Here is a 21,528-nt window from a genome sequence, read left to right as displayed (position 1 = left end):
TCTATAGAAATAAAATTTTGACAAAATTTTCTATAGAAAAAAGTTGTGACAAAATTTTCTATAGAAATAAAATTTTAACAAAATTTTCTATAGAAATATTTTGAAAAAATTTTCTATTGAAATATTTTGACAACATTTTCTATAGAAATAAAATTTTGACAAAAATTTCTAAAGAAATAAAATTTTGACAAAATTTTCTATAGAAAAAAATTGCGACAAAATTTTCTATAGAAATAAAATTTTCACAAAATTTTCTATAGAAATAAAATTTTGACAAAGTTTTCTATAGAAATACAATTTTGACAAAGTTTTCATTTCATTTTCAAATAAATTTCTGACAAAATTTTCTATAGAAATAAAATTTAGCAAAAATTTTCTATAGAATAAATTTTCGATAGAAATAAAATTAAAAAAAATTGTATAAAACCAAAATTTTGACAAAATTTTCTATAGAAAAATTTTTTGAGAAAATTTTCTATAGAAATAAAATATTGACAAAATTTTCTATAGAAATAAAATTTTGACAAAATTTTCTATAGAAATAAAATTTTGACAAAATTTTCTATAGAAATAAAATTTCACAAAATTTTCTATAGAACTAAAATTTTGAAAAAAAAAAAATCTATAGAAATAAAATTTTGACAAATTTTTCTATACAAATAAAATGTTGACCCCTCAAAAAGATGCAAAACAACATTTTTGGTTATCCAAAACTATATTGTATTTTTGTATATTATTTTTACACACATGTGTTTTCTGATTTTCCTGTTCAATCTTAAAACTAAAAGATGTCTTTGTAAATAAAAGTGAACATAGTTTTTGTTTTTTGTTTCTTTTGGATTTTAAACAAGATATTCAGTTATTTCGGTGAAGATGTACTACTGGTTAAGCTGACAATATGTAAAAGTATGTATGATGCCCTATTGTAATTCCATTACATGGTAAACATCTGTAAATGAAATACAAGTAAAATGAATAGAAAATTACAGACAATATCTGAGACATATGAATGTGTACGAGTGTGTATGGGTTTTGAATTAAACTACAAATTGATTTAATAGCATTTTCTTTTACTTGCTGCTGCCGTTAATTGGAGAAAATTAAAAATAGAAAACAAAAAAAAACATTATTTCTGTTCATAGTAAAAAAATTAAAAATACCTGGCATGCCAATAATCTTAATGCTTAAAACTTTAAATTAAAGCCGGGTCCCATGGCCAACTGCCTTTGTTCGATACCCGAGTTTAGAACAAATCCTGTATTGGCAGATGATTTTTTATTGCCTGTGATAATACCGGATATCATTTTACTGCCACTACCTCCTCCTCCAACTGCGCCAACATCATCACGACCCAATTGTTTAAACTGAGAACCACCACTAGGAGGTTTGGGCGATGATGCCAGTGCTTTGCGGGCTCCCAATTCACTTTTGGCAGGCCAGGTGGGAAACATAGATGGATCAATTGGAACTGGCAGCTCCTTAAAATATTGGTGCTTAAGAGCACCATCAGCTGTCAATCTCTGTTTGGGGTTATACGTGAGTAAGCCTTGTAACAGTTCAATACCCAATTCGCTGGTTTTGTCAGCAAAGTGTTTGCGTAAACTCGAAACAGGATAGTCGGCAAATTGAGAATTCTGGCTAAGCATGTTTTTAACGGCAGGCAAATCATTATAGCCAGGCCAAATTTTCTCGTTGGGTGTTCCCAGCTCCTATAAATATAGAAAGAAAATTTTGAGCCGGTGCAACAGAGAGAAAAGTACAATCCCTTCCTACCTTAAATATTTTGTTGAGTTCATCAACTTCTGTTTTTCCAGGGAAAAGGGGAGCCATTTGTAGAAATTCAGCAAATATACAACCCACCGACCATATATCAATGGGTGTAGAGTATTCCGGCGAACACAGCAATAATTCCGGAGCTCTATACCATAAGGTAACCACAAGTGATGTGTACTTTTTTAGGGGAGAACCATATTCTCTTGCCAAACCAAAATCACCCACCTTTAAAATGCCTTTGTGAGAGAGTAAAAGATTCGATGTCTTTAAATCGCGGTGTAGAATCCAATTATCGTGTAAATGACCCACAGCTCTAAGTAGCTGTTGGATTAGACATTTAACTTCTCCGGGGAAAAATGATTGTTTTTTCGCCTTCATAGTTTCCATCAATGACTTGAGATCATGCTCTACATAATCCATTACTATGAAAATTTTATCCATATTGGAGCCCACCACAATTTCCCTCACTGTTACAATGTTGGGATGCTGCCCTTTGAGCAGAGTGTTAATTTCACGCAGGGATGTTATGGGGAAACCTTCTTTCTCTTTTTCCATTTTTAAGCGTTTTAGGGCCACAATTTCATTTGTACGTTTATCCTTTGCTCGGTAAACCACACCGTAAGTACCCTCCTCTATGCGATTCAGACATTGGAATTCTTCAACCGAACGACAACCCTGAATGCCAGGATAATAATTGGGCAGTGGATTTCCTTTATCATCTAGAACTGGTGCATCTCCTTGATCTTCAAGTTTTTTGCGATGGCCTTCGGTTTCTTTTTCTTCTCGGTTTGAATTGGCTTTCATATCCCTTTCTTCTGAACGTGAACGAGATCGGGATCTACTGCGTGATCTACTTCGACTACGCGATGTTCTAGAACGGGAATCGGAACGATAACTAGATCTAGAATCTCTGGAACGAGACCGTGAACGTGATCTTGACCTTGACCGACTGTGTTCAGATGACAACGAGCTTGAACGCGACCGCGACCGTGATCTTGAACTGTAGGATTTTGATCGTGATCTAGATCTTGAACGTGAATGTGCAGGTGTGTGAGAACGAGATCTTGAATCTGTACTCGGCGACAAGGAAATTGTTTCCGATCTAATTTTGCCATCTTTTGGTTCTTCTTCGCCATCGTATTTAGATCTTGAGGTTTTCTTGCTCTTTATTTTAGTTTTTCCATCAGCGGGAGATTTTGTAAGTTCGCCTATGGATAGGGGACTATCCATATCGGATATTTCTCCTTCACTACCTTTGTTTGCTTTCTGAGTTTTTCCTTTAGACTTTCTGTAACCACTTTGATCGGAATTGTAGTTTTCGGACTCACTTTTCTCCTCATCACTTTCTGCTGAATCATCTGAAGAATCTGGTTCTGAATCCTCTTCTTCTTCGTTGTCTTCGTTGTTAGTTGACTTCTTTAAGCGTTTTCGTTTCGTCTTCTCCTCCTTTTCAATGTGTTTGCGTTTGATGACATGTAGACTGGCGGTGACACTAGCAGCCACTGCTGTGGGACTCAAAGCATCCACAGTGGGGGCCGAATTGCGTTGTTCTCGTAGTAGTTCACGTCGTGCCTCCAACTCTTTTCGTGCAATATCACGGCGTTTATCTTTTTCTTGCTCGGCAGCAAGTATTTTTGCCCTTCGGGCTACCAATTCGGGATCTTCTGGACTTCGATGTTTCTCTTTTACCTCTTCGGCAGCTTTGGCAGGTTCATCGGCATTAGAATCAACTTCTATTACCTCGTCTTCATCTTCCATGTAGCGCTTAGCATGTTTGTCCTTGTGCCGTTTATGTTTCTTACGCCTTCGTTGACGTTCAGCGTCGGAATTTTCATCAATGTATTCCGCCGTCTCATTATTTTCCCGATCTTTTCGGCGGGCTTTATGCCTTTCAGCTTTCAGGGATTTGGCTTCACGCTCATCGTAAATACGTTCGGGACGTTCATAAGTCTCATCAACTTCTACAAGGTCATCCTTGGCATATTTGTGACGTTTACTCAGCAAACGAGAACGTAAATCCTGTTCCAAACTTTCGGGATCTTTGGGCTGGTCATAGTATTTACGTTGTTCATAGTGTTTATGGTTAGTCAGGGAGCGAGCGTTATCGTAGGCTTGTTGATGATGTCGCTGCTGATGGTAGTCATCGGTGGGTGCTTGATGGTGATGGTGGGGGTAATGAGGTGGGGGATAGTGATTCCGCTGTTGCTGCATGTGATACTGATGATATTGATGTTCCTGATGGCCATGATGGTAACCGCCGCCCCCAACATCCTGGTGATACATATTGGTGACACCACCACGTTCGTAGTGCTTGTGATAACGTTTATCATTGTTGGATAAATACTCCTCACGGTCATATGGTCGTTTTACATCTTTCCTGCTATCCATATCACTACCTCGCCGTTCATGTCGTTCATCCCTTTCCCTATAATCCTTTTTTTCACGTGTCGATCCTTCCGAATAGCGCTCCCTTTCCTTGTGCCTCCTTTCTTTGGAATGTTTTTTGTCTTTGGATCTCTCTTTTCGCCTCGAACCCGATGTGTCTCTGACAACCTGAGCCTGTGGTGGCTTTATATCCAAAGAATCGGTGTCGTGTTCCTCATCATCTCCACTACAAAAAAAAAGAGATCAAAATACAAAATGGAACATGTTTTCGATGTTTGCAATAAAATTAAATCTATAAATTATTATTTAACCAAATAGTCGATTTATACAAAAACCACACATTTTACTGATGCAGATCCATTATATCAAGTCATTGTCGATATGCATTTAATTCTTCCGTTCTGCGGGATGGAAACTTCTCAGTTGTGTCATTGAGAGCACTGCTGTTGCTATGCGTTCTTCCCCAAGGCCCCGTAAACCGTGATACATTAAGGTGTATGTATTTGGTTGAGTTTGGTGTCCACAAGACAAACGTCCTTGATCTAGCATCACAATGACCAATGGCATGTTTTTATTATATTTTTGTAAAAATTATTTGTATATATTAATTTGTAATGTTTTTTGTTATTTACCCGAGATGACAATTTACTTTCTTACTTATTGTTGACTGCTTGCTTTGCTTGGAATTGTATTTGTCTGCATAAAAGAAACAAAAACAAGGAAATGAGGAAATGTAATTTAGTATTTTTGAATTATATTGTGGTAATTTTCAACCATTATTTTCTATTTGATAGATTTGCTAAATTGGGGATAAATTCACTTAGGTTAGACAAATTTATATAAAGTGTCAGATAATTAGTTACATTAGAGAATATGTGTATGAATATGTCTCCGAAATAGTTGGGGAACCATATATACAATTTTTAGGCCCTACGGAAAATTGCAATACATTGGGATCAGTGCCAAAGAAATGGAGTAAAATGTATACCTCCATAGGAAATTATGAACATGATTTCTTATTAATAATTGGCTAAAAGCCGGTACAATTCTTAGGCCATTAAAATTTTCACAATACATTCATAAGAGTACAAAAAAAAAACACTAATAGCTAAAGAGAAATGATTGATAAACAGAAAAATAGTTATGCCTTACGGTACGATCACACTGGTCAAATATTTGACAGAAATCAAAAAAGAAATCATCGCCACAGTCACACCAGTAAACGCTTTTAGATTATATTGGATTAGAGCATCACAATTGAAATATTTTCCAAAAACTGTATCCAGATATTTCGAAAATGGTCTTTGAAAAAAATTTTACACTCATTTTGGTTAAATATTTGCCTAGTGTGACCATACCCTTACCCTTATAATACGTATGCCAAATTCTATCAATACATTTATCACTGTGTCTTCGCCTTAAGAAGGCTCCTTGAAAAACTTTAGGGTCTGAGCCCTTGGCGAATAAAATGCTTATTTAGACTATGGACATTGTTAAATTACAAGTGGTGGATTTCTCTCTTATCAAATAGTGCCTTCAAACTCTGTCTTAACTCAATGATACTGGCCCGTAATATACTCTGTCCGTTGATGAATTTTTTGTTTTTGTCAAACATTTATATTTTCAGACACAATTGCGACTAGGCCAATTAACTCGATATATGCTGTCCTTAGCATATACACCGAGGTGGATTCCATTGCCTAACCTAGTTGTATATATTTATATCCACTCATATCTGATGAACGGATTGGCACATAGATAGTGCCATAAAATGTGACAGTTGTTGGCTTGCGCAAAATGTTTCTGAAAAAACAACCATCAATGATTGGTAAGGTAAGTTTAGACGTGGTAAAAGGAGCAACGACGAAAATTGAAAATGGGCGCCATTCGATTGATACTGATTCCACAAAATTAATGAAATGACAAGCGCTCAAAAGATATCGCAACATTCACGAATATTTGGTTATGATAAAGGCCTGCGTAAAGTTGGTGATGCCAAGTTGATAATTCCAAATTAATAAATAAAAATTAATAACTTTTAAGCTTTAATAAGTTTAGAGGACGAAATCACAGAAAAATAGTCTCATTTTAAGAAATGTTTCGAATTTCACTTCCATTGCATATTTTAAGTCTGAACCCCATGGTCTATGTTCTGTTGTCAGATAATGAATGTTTCTCTAATAATGAAGGTTACGGATAAAAATAATAAGAATTTAATCTTAGTAGCGTATTTATATGTCCGGAAACTTTTCTATTGATTTCAATTGACCTCTGTTTTTTATATCTAGACTAATTAACTTCTTCCAATCCTAAAATGCCAGGAAATGAGCCTGGAAAATTATTTAAAGTCATTAATTGTATCTCAATCTTATTTGGCATGAAAATGTGTGATCCCTCATTAGATTTCATTTTAATCAAATCCATTGGCATTGTAATCAGATGTAATTAAGTACAGGTTCTCCAAATGAGTCTGGAAGTCCCTGATTGTCCAAATATCAACAGAAACCATTTACTTTACTGGTGAAAAATATAAGCAATATGTACATACCAACACAACATATTAAAGTGAAAAACATCAGATATGTCATGTAAAAATTGAAAAATCCAGCATGATGTTTGGATCTACCTTGTGGATAGGATCAGATCTTAAAAATCGAGACATTCTTATCGCATTTTTTCGAGCTGTTTTATAAAGAATGTCTTATATAACACCACAAATATGTACCTGATGATCAAATCTAGGACCAAATTAAAATCTATTCTGTCATATGTCAAATAATTGTGGTCAACATTTTCATGAGAAGGCATCGAAAAAAATCTAGATCTAGATGTATATTAGTTTGATTTTTTCACAAAGTAAGCTAATTGGGTGCATAGTTTTTCAAAAATATGAACCCTGTTGTTTAAAAAATATGAACCATTAGTTTACATATTACATATAACTCCTATTGTTATATATAGTTACTGCGCTCATAAAATCCTTAAAAATGTAATGCTAACATCAACTCATGGGGTGAAAATCTATAATAGAATATTAAATTCATATTATAATATAGGAAATGTAGTGTTCGGCATACAAAGCTTTGATTATCAAAGCCAATACTTTTGATATACGTGAATTGTTTCAAATGTTTATATTGTGTTGTATGCAGTTGTTTTTTTTTTTTTCAGATACACAATATTTATCTGGTTTGAGTTCCTTGTCTAAAAATTATTATTTACACAGCTATTAGCAGCCGGGAATTAAAAAAAATATATTTTTAAATTATTTTATGAAATGTAATCTTACACATAAAATGGGCCAGAAGGGCCCTTTAGGTCAGTAAGGGCCACAGCGAGTCAGTAGGTATTCCAAAGTTTCGTGAAGTCGATCGGTAAGGACGCCGTTCAGTCAATAAGGGCAAAGATTATAAACTTGAGGAAGATAGGAAAATGGCTTGCGTCAAGCCAAATGTTTCATTTACCATGTTAGTTCAATACATGTTTGTAATCTTTTAGTTGTTTTTCGTTTTTATTTTTTAAATGAAAAATTTTTCTTAATGAAACAATGTTAAATTTTAGGCAACTACAAAAAAATTACATTTTCCCCTTTATGGAAATTTATTTCGTGCACTTAATTTCTTTTTATTTGCATTTTAATGCTATGTCAATACTTGTCGTATACGCGTTTGGTTCGAGTATTAAACTAATCTGGTAAATGGTTCGATCTCCTCAGTAGCTAATTTCCTATCTTCCTACAATTTATAATCTTTGAATAAGGGCTCCACGGTACTCAACAAGGTTCAACACATATAAACAGATGGGTCAGTAAGGACTCCATTGAACCAGACAAGTTTTAAAAATTGCAGACATCACAGACACTATGGGCACGGACACACTGTTTCCTCGTAACTTTTACAAAATTTTCTTCTAACATATTCCTCATCCAAATAACAATTTCTTTTAGAATAGTTTGGCAGATTTCTAAAGGAACGTTTATAAATTCCATGGTATATATGTTATAGTTCCAAGTATTGATAACATGCAGATCACAGGTATGTCCGTATTATTTAAATACGGCAGACGATTTTCGCAACTTACCTGCAGTGTTCATGAAATATTTGCTCGCTGTTAAGTTTAACCTAAACACAAAGAAATACGGTCACCAATTTGGAATCTAACAGAGGACTCTAACTGAGGTCGCTACTGAAAGTCAGTGTTTCAAATTTAATTGAAAAAAATATATGTTTGACATATTTGACATTTTCGTGAGTACCATGCACCATGACATGCATTTTTTTGTTATGACTATAGCGACTCCTTGCTGCTGTTGTTGTTGCGACAGACGGACCAAAAATACAATGCCATTAACTGACTATGTTTATAAATGACACAAGATGAATTTCTAGAAAAAGCAATTATTTCTATGAGATTGATATATTTTCCGTAGTCAATTCAATGAAAATTGCGAAATATTCAGAAATAAATAACAAATAAAAACGATCTCAAGCTCAAAGGAATAATTGAATTTTTAGTTGACACAAACAATGGAATAAAACACAATTATCTAAGAAAGAATTTCCTTAGTCGTGTTTCTTAAATTGGTCGGATTTTCGATTTCTGAAGCCTGTTGGCAATCGTCTCACGACAATTGTCCACTTTAGGGAGGAGTCCAATTTTTAGAGTAATCGCCTAAATTTTATCCATATTTCGGAGGTGTGCAGTTATAAGAGGTTAACTATAATAATGTTTTAATATAGCAAACGTCTCACGACAATTGTCCACTCTTGGGAGGAGATTTAAGAGTTAAGAGACTTCACTGTGTATCAACTGCACTTTTCTATCTTTAGTTTCCACTTTTGTGCTATTCGTCGTTATTGTGGCTTTCTTTGTCCTTTTTACAGTTTGTTTAATAAAACAATTCATTTACTATTCATTTGTATGTGACATATGAAATAATACCATCTGGGAATGGCCCCACATATATCCTTTGTTCTTCTAAGGAGGGTACATGGCTTATAGAAATAAGATTCCAAAGAGCTGAAGATTGACCAGATATTTGTTATTGTTTTATCACCTAATGAAATTTGCATGAGGAAACAACTGAAAAATCTGCTTAAACGATAAAGTCGGGAAAGGCCGACTGCAACCCTCGTTATCTTTTCAAGTGCCGTTAGTTATTATTCACTTATTTATTATACAATTAGTCTATTTATCTGCTGTATAATTGTGATAAATTGTGTGTGTATCTAAAGTTTGTATATTGGTTAATGTTATCAATACATATATCCTTGTAAAAACTTGATATTAGTAATCATGTTAAATATTCATTTACCTTCACAAAAGTAGTTGCAATGTTGCAAACGTATGCATTGAAGTCCTTAAAAAGAAAGAAACAAGAAATAAGTTGAAAGGTAACTAGTATGCATGTGTGCATTACTTTCGACCGAAAAACTACTCACCTTGACCCAATTGTTTACAGAATTAATCCAACAAAAATACTACACCCTCAACAATGTTTACACATTGGCAGGGGTTGAGAGATGCAGTAGTAATACAATTCCAAAGCAAAACCAAAGCCACCAAACAGATGAAGTTAAAAGTAAATCAGCATCACAGGAAAATACTGCAAGCGAAATAAGTCCAGATCGGTTTCTCTTGGAGGTTTCTATTTGCAAACAAAAAGAGGCTTTTTCTTTGTTGTTAAATACGAAATACAAGATACATTCTTTAAGAAAAAAAGAACTTTTAAGAAGAAAGACAACAAAGATTAATGGATATCATGTGTTTTCTTAAAATTCGTAAATTACCAACAAATCAAATTATTTGTTTTAGAGGTGAAGGATGTGGATGTTCAGAGGAGTACAATAATATCGTGGTCGTATTTATAGAAGGACGTTTTTTAGGGGTCTGTTGTTTATTTATGATGTATTATAATGCTCTTAAATGGTGAGGAGGCTTTGTTCATTATCTCAATCCTCCCTATTTCTTCCGCTTACCGGTATCAAGATAATGTATCTGTTTTGGTGATGATGGCATTATCCTTATCCATTATCTTGTTTTTGTGTATGTTAACAGTTTGATGGCACAATATATTTAGCTACTCTTGTGCTTTATTTCGCCTTTATTTTCACCTTCCAGATGTTGTTGCTCCGAATCACAATATTATCCACATGAGACACACATTGCACCAGTACACCATAGTTTATTATCGACGATTTTGTTTTTTGTTTTTTTTTTTTTTTTTTTTTTGAGCCATACATCACTGTTGTTAGCAGCAGCATTAATAGCTTTTGTATGCAATGTACATATCGATGCACTCTCAGCCTTTTATTAAGATGTGTGGCTTTTTTCGTTGTGTGATTTCTTTTTTAGGTTTTATAAAAAATTGATAGTTTAGGAAATGTTTTTTGTTTAAATACGTTACGTGGCCATCGCGCGCATCGGTCATTGGACATGTACACACTTTTTGGCCTATTTACAATGAAAAAATTCAAGTAAATTAAACATGTTTACACTTACAAAGATTAAAAGTTTTATAACAAATGTATGGGTTTTTTATTTGAATTTCGTCTATTAGAAAAAAATATAAATATAATTCTTTTAACATAAAGTTTTTTAATACTGTTGCAGTATGCAATATGGAGGGATGAATATAGAAACGTGGGTATGGAAAATTGTGATAAAAGGTATTGTCAAATTTATTTTAATTTGTCGACAATTAAAGCGAGTAAAAAACAAAGTCTGAGGCTAGGTTTTCTAGAGACAATTGACATTTTTTTAAACAAGGAATTAAACATCGACCAACGATGCAAAATCTCATTCTCATTAGATAAAAAAATACAAAGGGTTGTAATAATGCCCAATATTGCAACGACCAAAAATGGTTTTAAGGTTGTATGCCAACAATGTAATGACCAAAAAGTTTGTATGGTTGTAAGGTTTTATGTCATTACTTCTAATCATTGAACTAGGTGAAACTTTAGACTTCTTTTTGAGGTGAGGTAGTTTTCCTCTTATGCCGATGATATTGACTTCTTGAATAGAATATTGCCAGCATAAAATGTAGAATGATATCTGCACATTATATGGGTATAATACGAAATTTTCCATATTAAAGCCTAAGACTTCAAAACGATTCCATAAAAAATGGAAATTATTGCAGTTAAGACTTTATAAGCAATTTTGACTAAATTTCTCCGTGCTTTAAAGCTTTTCTGAGTGACTTCACTCCATATAGCTACCAAAATGTGATGCATTGTCCATAAGCTTAATAAGGAACAGATGAAAACTCATTCACATTGCGGTGAAACTACATAGAGAAACTTTGAAACACACAGTCATGTCACAAACATTACTGAGAGGGAATAAAAGGTTAAAGTGGCAGTCCGATTTATTGTCAGGCTCACTTAGACTATTCAGTTCAATGTGATAAGAGGGAATAATCGACCGCTGAAAAGCTTTTTTTGGTGTAATTGATGGGATAGATCCCATGTACGCAAGGCTGGCATGCTAACCCTAATTCTAAATGAGGTTTAGAGAAGCTTTGAAACACTTATAAATGTCACCAGCATTACTGAGGTGGGATAATCCACCGCTGAAAAACTTTTTAGTGTTTGGTCGAAACTGGGTTTGAACCCACGACCATGTGTATGCAAGGCTGTCATGCTAACCATTGCACCACGGTGACTGTTTCTGTTTCTGTTTCAATTTCATTTAAAGATCGACCTAATGATTTCTCTATATCCAGCCGATCAAATCAAATTCTCTTCCTGATTGCGTACATACATTCAAAGAACCCTTCAAAAAGTTGGGATTCACATGACTCATATGTGTCGTATCCATTTGTATCCAATATTCGTATGTTACTTTACCCCATTAATAAACTCCGAAATATTCGCGAACAATCGTTTGAGGTGTCCCCACTTTTTGATTTGATTTAATTTCGACTTTAACAGAGACGATTTTTTTGGCAAATACTAGTACTAAGTATTTTCTTTAGATAAAGCAGTTGAAGAACCCATAAAGTGCCCAACAAATCTTTGTTTTCATAATTTAAAATTTTCTGTAAACTGCAAAAGGTGTGAGGACATTGGGTTTTCGTTCATTCATTCATTTTTCTCTGTTCAAGCAACACATACCAATTTACCATGTTTAACATATACAAACTCGTACATCTGCATATACGTATATACATACATATATATGCATTATATAGAAAAAAAAAATCGTCGATATATCGACGAGGTTAGAAGTACTCACCTAAACATATGGGCATCCGCGGGACTACGTAATTGACCATCCTCACTGCCAGACATTTTTCCTTATTGCGTTTCAGGATTTGGGATACAGGATTTTCCCTCTGACGTTGCTTGGTAAACGAAATTCGCAGAAAAATTTTGTGCAATTGAAGGGGTAGCGTCACACGACCTTCAAGCCAGACACTGGCAACCAATATTTATTTTTTTTTATTGTGAAACTTGTATAATCCAAAAAAAATCTTTAAGCAACGATAATTTCTATGTAGTTATGATTTTTTTATCAAAAAAAGATGATTTTTTTTTTTCAAATTATTTGCAGATAATGTCACTATGTCTGCTTCCTCGATAAACGTTTTCCTTGGAGTTAGTGTTGGGAAAGTAACGAGTATTTGATGCAAGTACTCGTTACTGACTAATTTTTTGAGTACTCGTTACAATTAAATGAGTACTCAATATCTTCAATACAATCCCAGTAAACACAACCGCTTGAAAAATGCTAAAATTCAAATGTTTTTGAAACAACTAATTAACTAATTTCAGTCCTTAAGGCCGGTATGCACCTCTAGCGAAAAATTTCATTCCCATAAGAAATGCATTGCTATTTATGCTAACGAAATTTTCGATAGCGTTCAATTTCATAAGCTGGTACGCACCTCTAATGAAAATAACAGGGTTGTCAAAAGCATATTTTGGCAGCAAACATTTAATTTATTACAATCATTGTGTGCGTAAAAGTTTCAAAAGGTCTGTAAATAATAAACAATTTATTTGAGGAATATTTGGAACATATATTAACAATTTTTAAAAGCGATTAGCTGGTTTAAAATTTGTGTGCACAGCCCTGTTTTTTTGTTGTAGACTTAAATAAATTTTTGCTACCGAAAATTTCGCTAGAGGTGCATACCGGCCTTTAAAATTAATTTTAGTAATCAAAAGACCGTTAGAATATAATTAAAATATTCCACGGAAATTTGGATGATGATGGCTAAAGGTAAGTAATATATTCGCTTTTCAAGTTGAAATTTTCGCGGTTACTTTATTAAAATAGTTTAATATAAAGTGGAAAAATTAACTCAATTATTGCGCAATTTCTTGTTCCTCTAAATTTCAGCAAGACAATATGGGAATAAGTTTGTTTTCATTTATAATTTGTTTTATTATTTCAGGAAAAGTAATCGCAAAAATAAAGTGATTTTCAACTCGAAAACCGAACATGTGTCTCTATCCATCGAACAAAAACATAAAACAACATCGTAAACTATAAGAAAAAAAATGTTTTTCTTAATATAAAAAGAACCTTTTTAAAAACTAATTTATGAGACTGTTATTTATTCTAATTTCTTTCATTTTTCAAACAATAAAGTTAACATGCCTCAAGAGACGACATTCACTCACCGAGACATTTGAATCGAGTGTGTCTGTCTTTAGGAAAGTACTTTGTGGGAGAATTAATTAGGAAGGAAAATGCCAAAAAAAACAAGCTGGTTTTCAGCTTGAAAACTGAACATAGTACTCAGCTTAAAGCCATTTTTTAATAAAAAGACATTCCGGACGAATGTCGGTATTTGTAAAGAATCTTATAATGTGTCAGATCGATACGACTTGTCGGCGATGACTAAATCCCTGCCAGCATTTCAAAGTTCCATTTCATCCTCATCGCTACCACAGACTCGTAAATGTCACCACAACCATCGCGAACTGTGATGGGGAAGCATATCAAAAAGTACAAAATGTACATGAACGTATTTTGCCATCACTACTGTTAGAAGAGCCATTTTATTTTTTGTGAAATGCCAAGCGCAACCAGCTTGTTATATTTTATTTAAATAAAAACGAAAATAAAGTTCTGAAAACATAGATATTACGCTTAAAATTGTGAAAGGTATATGGTGAACAATTTTCGACTTTCCAAATAGAATAAAGTGATCGTTTTTCAAATATTTTTCCAGGCACGCTGTCTCCATCGAAAATAAACAAACTGGCTGATAGACGCTGCAATATGTAACTTGCTCCTTAAAACTCAACATCATTCTTTTATTAATGCAAAAAATTATGTTAAATGTGATGAGATAAACCGAAAATGTTATATTTATAAGAAATTATAAATGTTTAATCAAATCAATAAACATCTACACAATCGTGTTTTACTTGACCACAATGATTCTTCTACAATTACCTTAAAATGCACTTTTTCTGATAGTTTGCAGGGGTTCTTATTGGCGTCCTTCGAAATTGATCTAAATAGGCACCTAATAATTGCACTGATGAGAAACTTTTTCGTAGTAACTTGGCGTGGTACAACTTCTCAATAGTAACGGCGCTTTTCCGACGAGTTTTTGATGTCGTATATGATTGTTTTCGACGTAGTGGGGATTCTCAGAAGCGCCCTCAAATTCAAAAAATGTTGGCAGGGATAATCGGCAAATGTGTTATCGATCCCATAAACATGCGGCAGTATCGATTATGCCTTCGGACTAACTTATAATGGGCACAATATATGGGATATGTTCGACACGAGCACTGTCGTCCGAAATAACTGACAGTCTGTAAAATGCACTAGTGGCATAATGGTAGTGTTGCCGTTTTAGGAATTTCTTTACAAAAGTGGACAAACATATTTGTAAATCGAGAGAGCAATTTTAGGAAATGTTCTAGATATCATATCGGCGATTTTAGCGGCTGAACTCATACTAGTAAAACATGATCTTAGTTCTAAGATTGAAGAATGATTATTTATAATATTGCAGTGTAGTTTTTTCCTTCACTGTACTTCCTCAGAGCCGAGACAACAAAAAGTAACGGCGTTTGATTGCCTACAAAGTTGGTACATTAAAAGCGCTCCAAGCGGACAACTTACACCCCCTAACACGTCTTACCAAAGACAATCATCGGCCCTGGGGTGTTGATGATTATCGTCTGGCTTGACGTATTCGTGATGCGTTGAGGGGGACGATGGAACGCTTTTAAATTAGGATAATAAAATTTGAACTTATAAAGAAATTCCCGTCCGTGTAGTGAAAGGACCAAAAGGAAAGCAGCGACAACAACAATCTGCTTTGTACAGCTGCCGCCAAGACAACGCTGTCTTTTGTTGACGAAACTGTTTAGGATATTGAATTACGACGCAGCATTAGATAGAACAAAATTGAACAAGGCGGCAAATAAAAAGGGCTTCTATAATTTCTTATTTTTCTTTAATATCCGCGCAACTACACGTAATGGCTACACCAACTCAAAGTACAAGATTAGCATTATCCGATCGTTTGGAGGCCTTAAGGATGGCCACAACTCCCAATCGTCCTGATCCAGCACCAGCTTCTATATTTGCATCATCTCTTATGGATAATACAACAAACGTTGCCCTCCAAGACTATGAAGGTTTAATACCATCTCCCGACGAATTGATTATTCGTCAAAGAGGAAGACGAAGACCCTTAACGGATTGGACACCAGAGCAAGCAGCTAAAAGCAATTCCATTCGTAACCCCTTCCAACGCACACCAACCAAAATGCCATTGAGCACAAATATGATCTTAAGAAGTTCACCACGTAAACGTCTGTCTATGGGCAGCACACCACCCGAACCAACGATGGCTTCTTTAAATTCGCCAAATAAATTTAATGCTAAACAACAATTATGGCCTGGGTCGCCTGTTGTGAAGAAATTACGTTTGGTTGATGACCGTCCTTTAGTGCAGAGCAGCGAGGAAATTCCTTTGGACAAAGTTCTGCAAGGCTTGTCACAACAACAACTAATCGATCTGATTATGGGAAAGGTGGCGGGAGATGCAAAAGCGGAATCAGAATTAAGATCACAAATACCAATGCCGGATATTGAGTAAGTAAATGAAATTCAACAATATTTGATTTAGGGAGGAAAGGCATTCAAATAATTTCCATCTCAAAATCGGATCATTAAGTTCGGATATAATACCTAAACAAATCGATATAGTGATACCAGGAATGCGGAGCTCTCATTCTAGGAGTTATTCTAAAAGTTTAAAATTTTTCCATTTCATAATAAGAATTTACAAATGTTACCTCCTGTTTTATTTTATTTACATGAAAATATTATTTTCGTTTTTATTCACATTGGTTATATTCTTATGCGATTGTTATTCTTGATATTTGTTTCTAGAAAATTGGAGCAGGAACTCCACCATGCCAAACGTATGATTTTCAAATCATTGCCCACATCACGCCTTTGCAAGAAAACTGATAGCACTGCCTTCACAAGAGCTTCCTTGCATCTATTGGAATTTAAACGCATATTGACAAATCACACAAAACATCTACACGATTCTGGACACTATGATGCTCTACTGGATTATGCATTTATGGCTTGGCAATGTGTTAGAGCTACACCAAATTGGGACAACTCCACACATAATACTATACGAAAACAGTGTTTCAAAGTTCTAACATGTAGTTGTATGGCAGCTATAAAATCTGGAGGTCCACGTTTGGGGGCAAACCGCTTACAAACTTTGGAAAATAATTTGCGTGATTGGTCACAAGATTATGAGGATGTCATGTCGTGTGTGAACACGATAAATAAGACACTGGCGAAAGGGCGAACTAGTCTATAAAATACAGTCGACCAGAACGAAGGACGAAAGAATGTAATATATTTTTTGATACTCTTGTACATGGTATTTTTTATGTTTAGTTATCTATTAAATTTTACTAATGGTACTAATAAGTAACATTCTTCCATTTCAAACAATTTTCTATGATTGTCAAGCAAATTCAACAAACACCATGCTTTTATAGGCTTAAGAAATTATTTGCATGCAGTACGGAAGGATTTTTATTTTCTTATTTTTATAATTTGCTATAATTGTGGTACAAATCAAAAATAATATATATTATAATTTTTTATAGATTTAAGAAATTCTATGTATGCCATAGGAAATTATTGCAATATTATCTCAATATGCAAAATGCCATATTATGTCCTAGGTTTTTTTTTGTACATTTTGGACGATATTAGCAATGTCAATTTGATTCTCCCCCGATTAAATTTTTACTCGCTAAAGCCAATGGTTCTATATATATAAATTTAAATACTAAACTAATGACTATTTTTTATTCTTGACTTTACATTGGCAATAAGCTTAAAGAAATATTGAAATTTTTTCTTTTATTTTATATCTTTCGCATTTTGTGTTACAGTTCGCATGTGTTTTAATTTATTTTCTTCGAATTTTTACTTTTTTTGTTTTTATGGATTTAGATGAAACCAAAATCAAATTACCCTTTATTTTTTATTTTATTTAAATGTTATTTATTTTATTACTAATGTACCATCTTAATTTTTATGCTATTAGTGAATAATTTGTAAAAATTTCGTTTACAAATATAATTTTATAAAATATTTTGTTTTTCTATGTATTTATATATGCATGAACACATGTACATTTTGCACGAGTAGTCTCAAGTGGTGGGAAGGAAGAACATCTCTCAAATGAAAACCGATTAAAATTTATTTCAAAAAAAAAAAAAAAAATATCCCGGTATTTCGGTAAAATTCTTGTTGCATCAAAATTGTTTGTTTAAGGTCCGTATGCAACTCTAACGAAATTCCGCTACCCATTACGGATTGTTAAGGCCGGTAAGCACCTCTAGCGGAAATTTCCGCTACCCATAAGAAATATATTGCTACATATTTGGTAACGAAAATTCCATGAGGCGTTTTTTTACATTTTGCTTTAATAAGCCTTATAATTTTTTACATTTTGCTTTCATAAGACCGCGATGCACCTCTAACGAAATTTCCGCTACCCATAAGAAATCTATTGCTATTTTTACTGCCGAAAATTTCGTTGTTACCGATTGTTTACATTTTGCTCCCATAAAAATGTGTTGTAAAACTTTATTATCGGCACGCAGCATTAATACCGGCCTATAAGAAATAAATACATGGCAAAACTGTGTTATTGGCACGTAAACGGAATTTCCGCTTGAGTTGCCAACTGGTCTTTAGGAAAAAATCCCTGAGCGTTGTTATCGATTACTTGCATTTTACTCCCATATAAAAAAACATGGCAAAACAGTATAATTTGCACGCAAATGGAATTTCCACTAGAGTCAAATTTCGCATAGATATTTTTAAAAAGTTCGAAAGGGCCCATCCCATCAACCAAGGCATGCTTATAGTTTGCCAATTTCCAAAAAACGATCGGTAACGTCGTTTGCGTATGTGCGGCCCAATTTAGGGAACTCCATTAAGTTTATGCAAAAATATATTGTGGCGTTACGTATCGTTGTTTACGATTACCATTAATTGCAAATAATATTTAAAAACTGCATTCAGCATTTGTTTAGATATTACGTTCTAGTACATTTTTTGATACTGTTTTTTTCATAGTTATAGTTAAAGATTTTATAAAATGTCCGAAAATATTAAAGTTACTGGACGCAGGTCTATACACAGAAATGAGAATTCTAATCAAAGTCGTGACGTGTCGCCAGACCCAAATGAAATAGGGGATTCACAAGCAGAGTACGATTCCACTGGTGAATATTCAGCATCAGACTTTGAAGATTACGAGAGGGGTGTTTCTCTTGGTCCAAAGGAAATAAGAGAATCATTCAATATGTCACGTAGTGTTCCAAGAACTCCACAACGTCCCAAAATATCGAAGACATCATCATATATGCCCGAAGACACCATTATCTATGAACCTCAATCAAGTTCAATGAAAATATTTTCCCCATGGCCTTTAACAATTTTAATTGTGATATTCTCCGCTTTGAGTGGGGTTTATGTTTTAGGAAATGGGAGTAACAAACGTTTATGCACCTTTGATAGTTTACAAACACAATATCCCTCACAGGATAGTAAAGTTTGGCAAACGCTTAAATTTGGAATTGAATCGATTTTAAATAAAGAACGCAATACTCCAGTGGTGTATTTATTTGCTCACTACGGCGATAACCAGATGCATGAGATTGTTAAGGATATTGCCTCACATACATCCCATTGTTTTGGTAAGGATAATCAATCCATTAACATTAATAAAAATCAATTGTTTATCTTTTAGGCAAAGAAATGAATCCTGTTGAAATGAACAAAGAGGATTTTACCTCTTTCGAAGCTAAAACTGACTATGGTACAGTCATAGAAAAATATAAACTGAAAATTAAAGAAGGAAGAGTTATATTAATCGCAAATCTAAATGAGGTACATAAGAAAACAGAAAATGTATTTAGTCCTAATGCCCCTCATTTTTGTTTACATTTGGTTTATATAAATATTTGGCTAACTAGCAAATTTAATGAAGGTACAAAGCCTATAGGAAAGGACATTTCGCTTTCCATTTTATGAAATTTGGGGTTTTTCATGTTAACGTCAATGTAAAGTTTTCGATCTATTTTTTGTCATTCGAAAGTGGGTTTATATAAAACATGTCCTAGAAAATGACTTCTTTCAAACTCAAATTAAATACCATATGGGAAATTGGTGCAAATTGTCACTGACTGACCTATCACAGAACTGGTACCGGTGCTCCAGTTTGTCACAATTTTTAAGTAGTCATAATTTATCAGAATAACCTCTTGTTAAACGTATTTCAAAAGTTTTTAATTCCTAGTGTCATTCGGATGCCCAAAATGAAATTAATTCCTATGAATTTGTTCGAGACTGGTTCATGGGGATCTGTCTATGGGGTGCTTCTACTAAATTGTCCCAGTACGTTTCGTTTGGAATGCGTCCAGACGTGTCCTAAACACGGTTGCCATTCATGCCACAATAATCTACCAAAATTTGAAGAAAATTTTACCAAAACTTTTACCAAAAATCTACCAAACTTCAAAAAATGAAAATTTTATTTCTATAGAAAATTTCGTCATAATTTTATTTCTATAGAAAATTTTATCAAAATTTTATTTCTATAGAAAATTTTGTCAAAAATGTATTTCAATAGAAAATTTTGTCAAAATGTTATTTCTATAGAAAGTTTATGCAAAATTTTATTTCTTTAGAAAAGTTTGTCAAAATTTTAAATGCTTTAGAAAATTTTGTCAAAATTTTATTTCTATAGAAAATTTTGTTAAAATTTTATTTCTGTAGAAATTTTGTGAAGTACCTCTTAGTTGGAGAAGAAAAATATGCAAAACCTACCAAATCATCCAGAATTCTACCAAACAGTGCAAATTCTACCATTTTTGGTAGGTTAGGTTAGGAGGCAGCTCGATGTATCAGGCTCACTTGGACTATTCAGTCTATTGTGATACCATAATGGTGAACTTATCTCTTATCACTGAGTGCTGCCCGATTCCATATTAAGATCAATGACAAGGGGCCTCCTTTTTATAGCCAAGTCCGAATGGCGTTCCGCATCGAAGTGAAACCACTTAGAAAAGCTTTGAAAAGTCAGAAATGTCACCAGCATTACTGAGGTGGGATAATCCACCGCTGAAGAACTTTTTGGTGTTCGGTCAAAGCAGGAATCGACCCACGACCTTGTGTATGGAAGACGGACATGCACCACAGTGGCTCCATTTTTGGTAGAATTCTACCAACTGTGGCAAACGTGCTCACATAGCCTTACTCTTGCTGTTTCAATAGGTTTGGTGAAACATACATATTCAAGTTCAATATAATTCCAAGGATTCATTTGTTAGAATTCCAAATTTATTTGGAAAACAGTTCAAGAACTTCAATGTAACCACCAGATGTAAACAAAGATTAGGAAGCGATTGATCCACAATTCTATTTAAATTTATATATAGCAAAATATTTAATTAAAATGTAATTTCTATTCACTCAGATACCAGCGGAGGCTGCCAGGGCTTTCCATGCCATATGCGATGCCGAAGACAGTGTCGTTGTATTTTTAACAATGATAATTCCTCAAGTAGACCACAGTTAGTAACAAAAACATATCTTTTCTCTGTCGCCCAGTAACTTTATACTCTATTATCTTTCTAACAGAAAAAGTGGACAAAATTGCAGAAAATACGTTAAATGAATTGTGGGGCTCTTCCTTGGAAAGAAACGAACTGGATCCTCTAATCATTAGAGTCACAGATCAAGTAATTTTTTTGAAAACTTGATAATATTATGTTGAGAAATTTTTGATTTTTACCAATAAATATTTCTATAACTGCAGTATTATGCATCGAA

General features: G+C 33.8%; 3 protein-coding genes and 2 long non-coding RNA genes across 8 annotated transcripts; 3 read left to right on the top strand and 2 right to left on the bottom strand.

Moving 5' to 3' along the window:
- Positions 1-696: 696 nt before the first annotated feature.
- Pitslre (cyclin dependent kinase 11B pitslre) lies at positions 697-12,754 on the bottom strand. Of its 3 annotated transcripts, none has more exons than XM_075304841.1 (4): positions 12,400-12,754; positions 10,137-10,611; positions 1,774-4,384; positions 697-1,709 (listed from the first exon to the last, which is right to left on the bottom strand). In XM_075304841.1, exons 3-4 carry the CDS (start codon positions 4,159-4,161, stop codon positions 1,185-1,187), a joined length of 2,913 nt encoding a protein of 970 aa, XP_075160956.1. In that variant the 5' UTR covers positions 4,162-4,384; positions 10,137-10,611; positions 12,400-12,754; the 3' UTR covers positions 697-1,184. The 3 variants fall into 3 exon arrangements, with proteins under 3 accessions (XP_075160956.1, XP_075160955.1, XP_075160954.1); XM_075304840.1 differs by lacking the exon at positions 10,137-10,611 and having other exon boundaries at positions 697-949; positions 1,161-1,709; XM_075304839.1 differs by lacking the exon at positions 10,137-10,611.
- LOC142233808 (uncharacterized) lies at positions 4,559-10,130 on the bottom strand. 2 transcript variants are annotated; one of them, XR_012721496.1, is made up of 4 exons: positions 9,948-10,130; positions 9,600-9,882; positions 9,473-9,517; positions 4,559-4,854 (listed from the first exon to the last, which is right to left on the bottom strand). It is a non-coding gene; the product is annotated as an uncharacterized LOC142233808 (long non-coding RNA). The 2 variants fall into 2 exon arrangements; XR_012721495.1 differs by having other exon boundaries at positions 9,600-10,130.
- A 1,269-nt stretch (positions 12,755-14,023) lies between the features above and the next one.
- Positions 14,024-14,559, top strand: LOC142236859 (uncharacterized). The gene is made up of 2 exons (XR_012722235.1): positions 14,024-14,280; positions 14,348-14,559. It is a non-coding gene; the product is annotated as an uncharacterized LOC142236859 (long non-coding RNA).
- Positions 14,560-15,315: 756 nt separating this feature from the next.
- Positions 15,316-17,352, top strand: LOC142234019 (uncharacterized). Its single transcript, XM_075305077.1, has 2 exons — positions 15,316-16,236; positions 16,537-17,352. The coding sequence occupies exons 1-2, from the start codon at positions 15,617-15,619 to the stop codon at positions 16,985-16,987; spliced, it is 1,071 nt and encodes a 356-aa protein (XP_075161192.1). The 5' UTR covers positions 15,316-15,616; the 3' UTR covers positions 16,988-17,352.
- A 1,337-nt stretch (positions 17,353-18,689) lies between these two features.
- On the top strand, positions 18,690-21,513 carry TORIP (Torsin interacting protein). Its single transcript, XM_075305078.1, has 4 exons — positions 18,690-19,391; positions 19,445-19,584; positions 21,173-21,269; positions 21,337-21,513. The coding sequence occupies exons 1-4, from the start codon at positions 18,791-18,793 to the stop codon at positions 21,456-21,458; spliced, it is 960 nt and encodes a 319-aa protein (XP_075161193.1). The 5' UTR covers positions 18,690-18,790; the 3' UTR covers positions 21,459-21,513.
- The last annotated feature ends 15 nt before the right edge of the window (positions 21,514-21,528 follow it).

This window comes from Haematobia irritans, chromosome 4 (assembly GCF_050003625.1).
Source record: "Haematobia irritans isolate KBUSLIRL chromosome 4, ASM5000362v1, whole genome shotgun sequence".
In the NCBI taxonomy this organism is placed as follows: Eukaryota; Metazoa; Arthropoda; class Insecta; order Diptera; family Muscidae; genus Haematobia; species Haematobia irritans.
The sequence above is the reverse complement of the archived record's forward strand: the minus strand, read 5'-3'. Positions and strand labels throughout refer to the sequence as shown.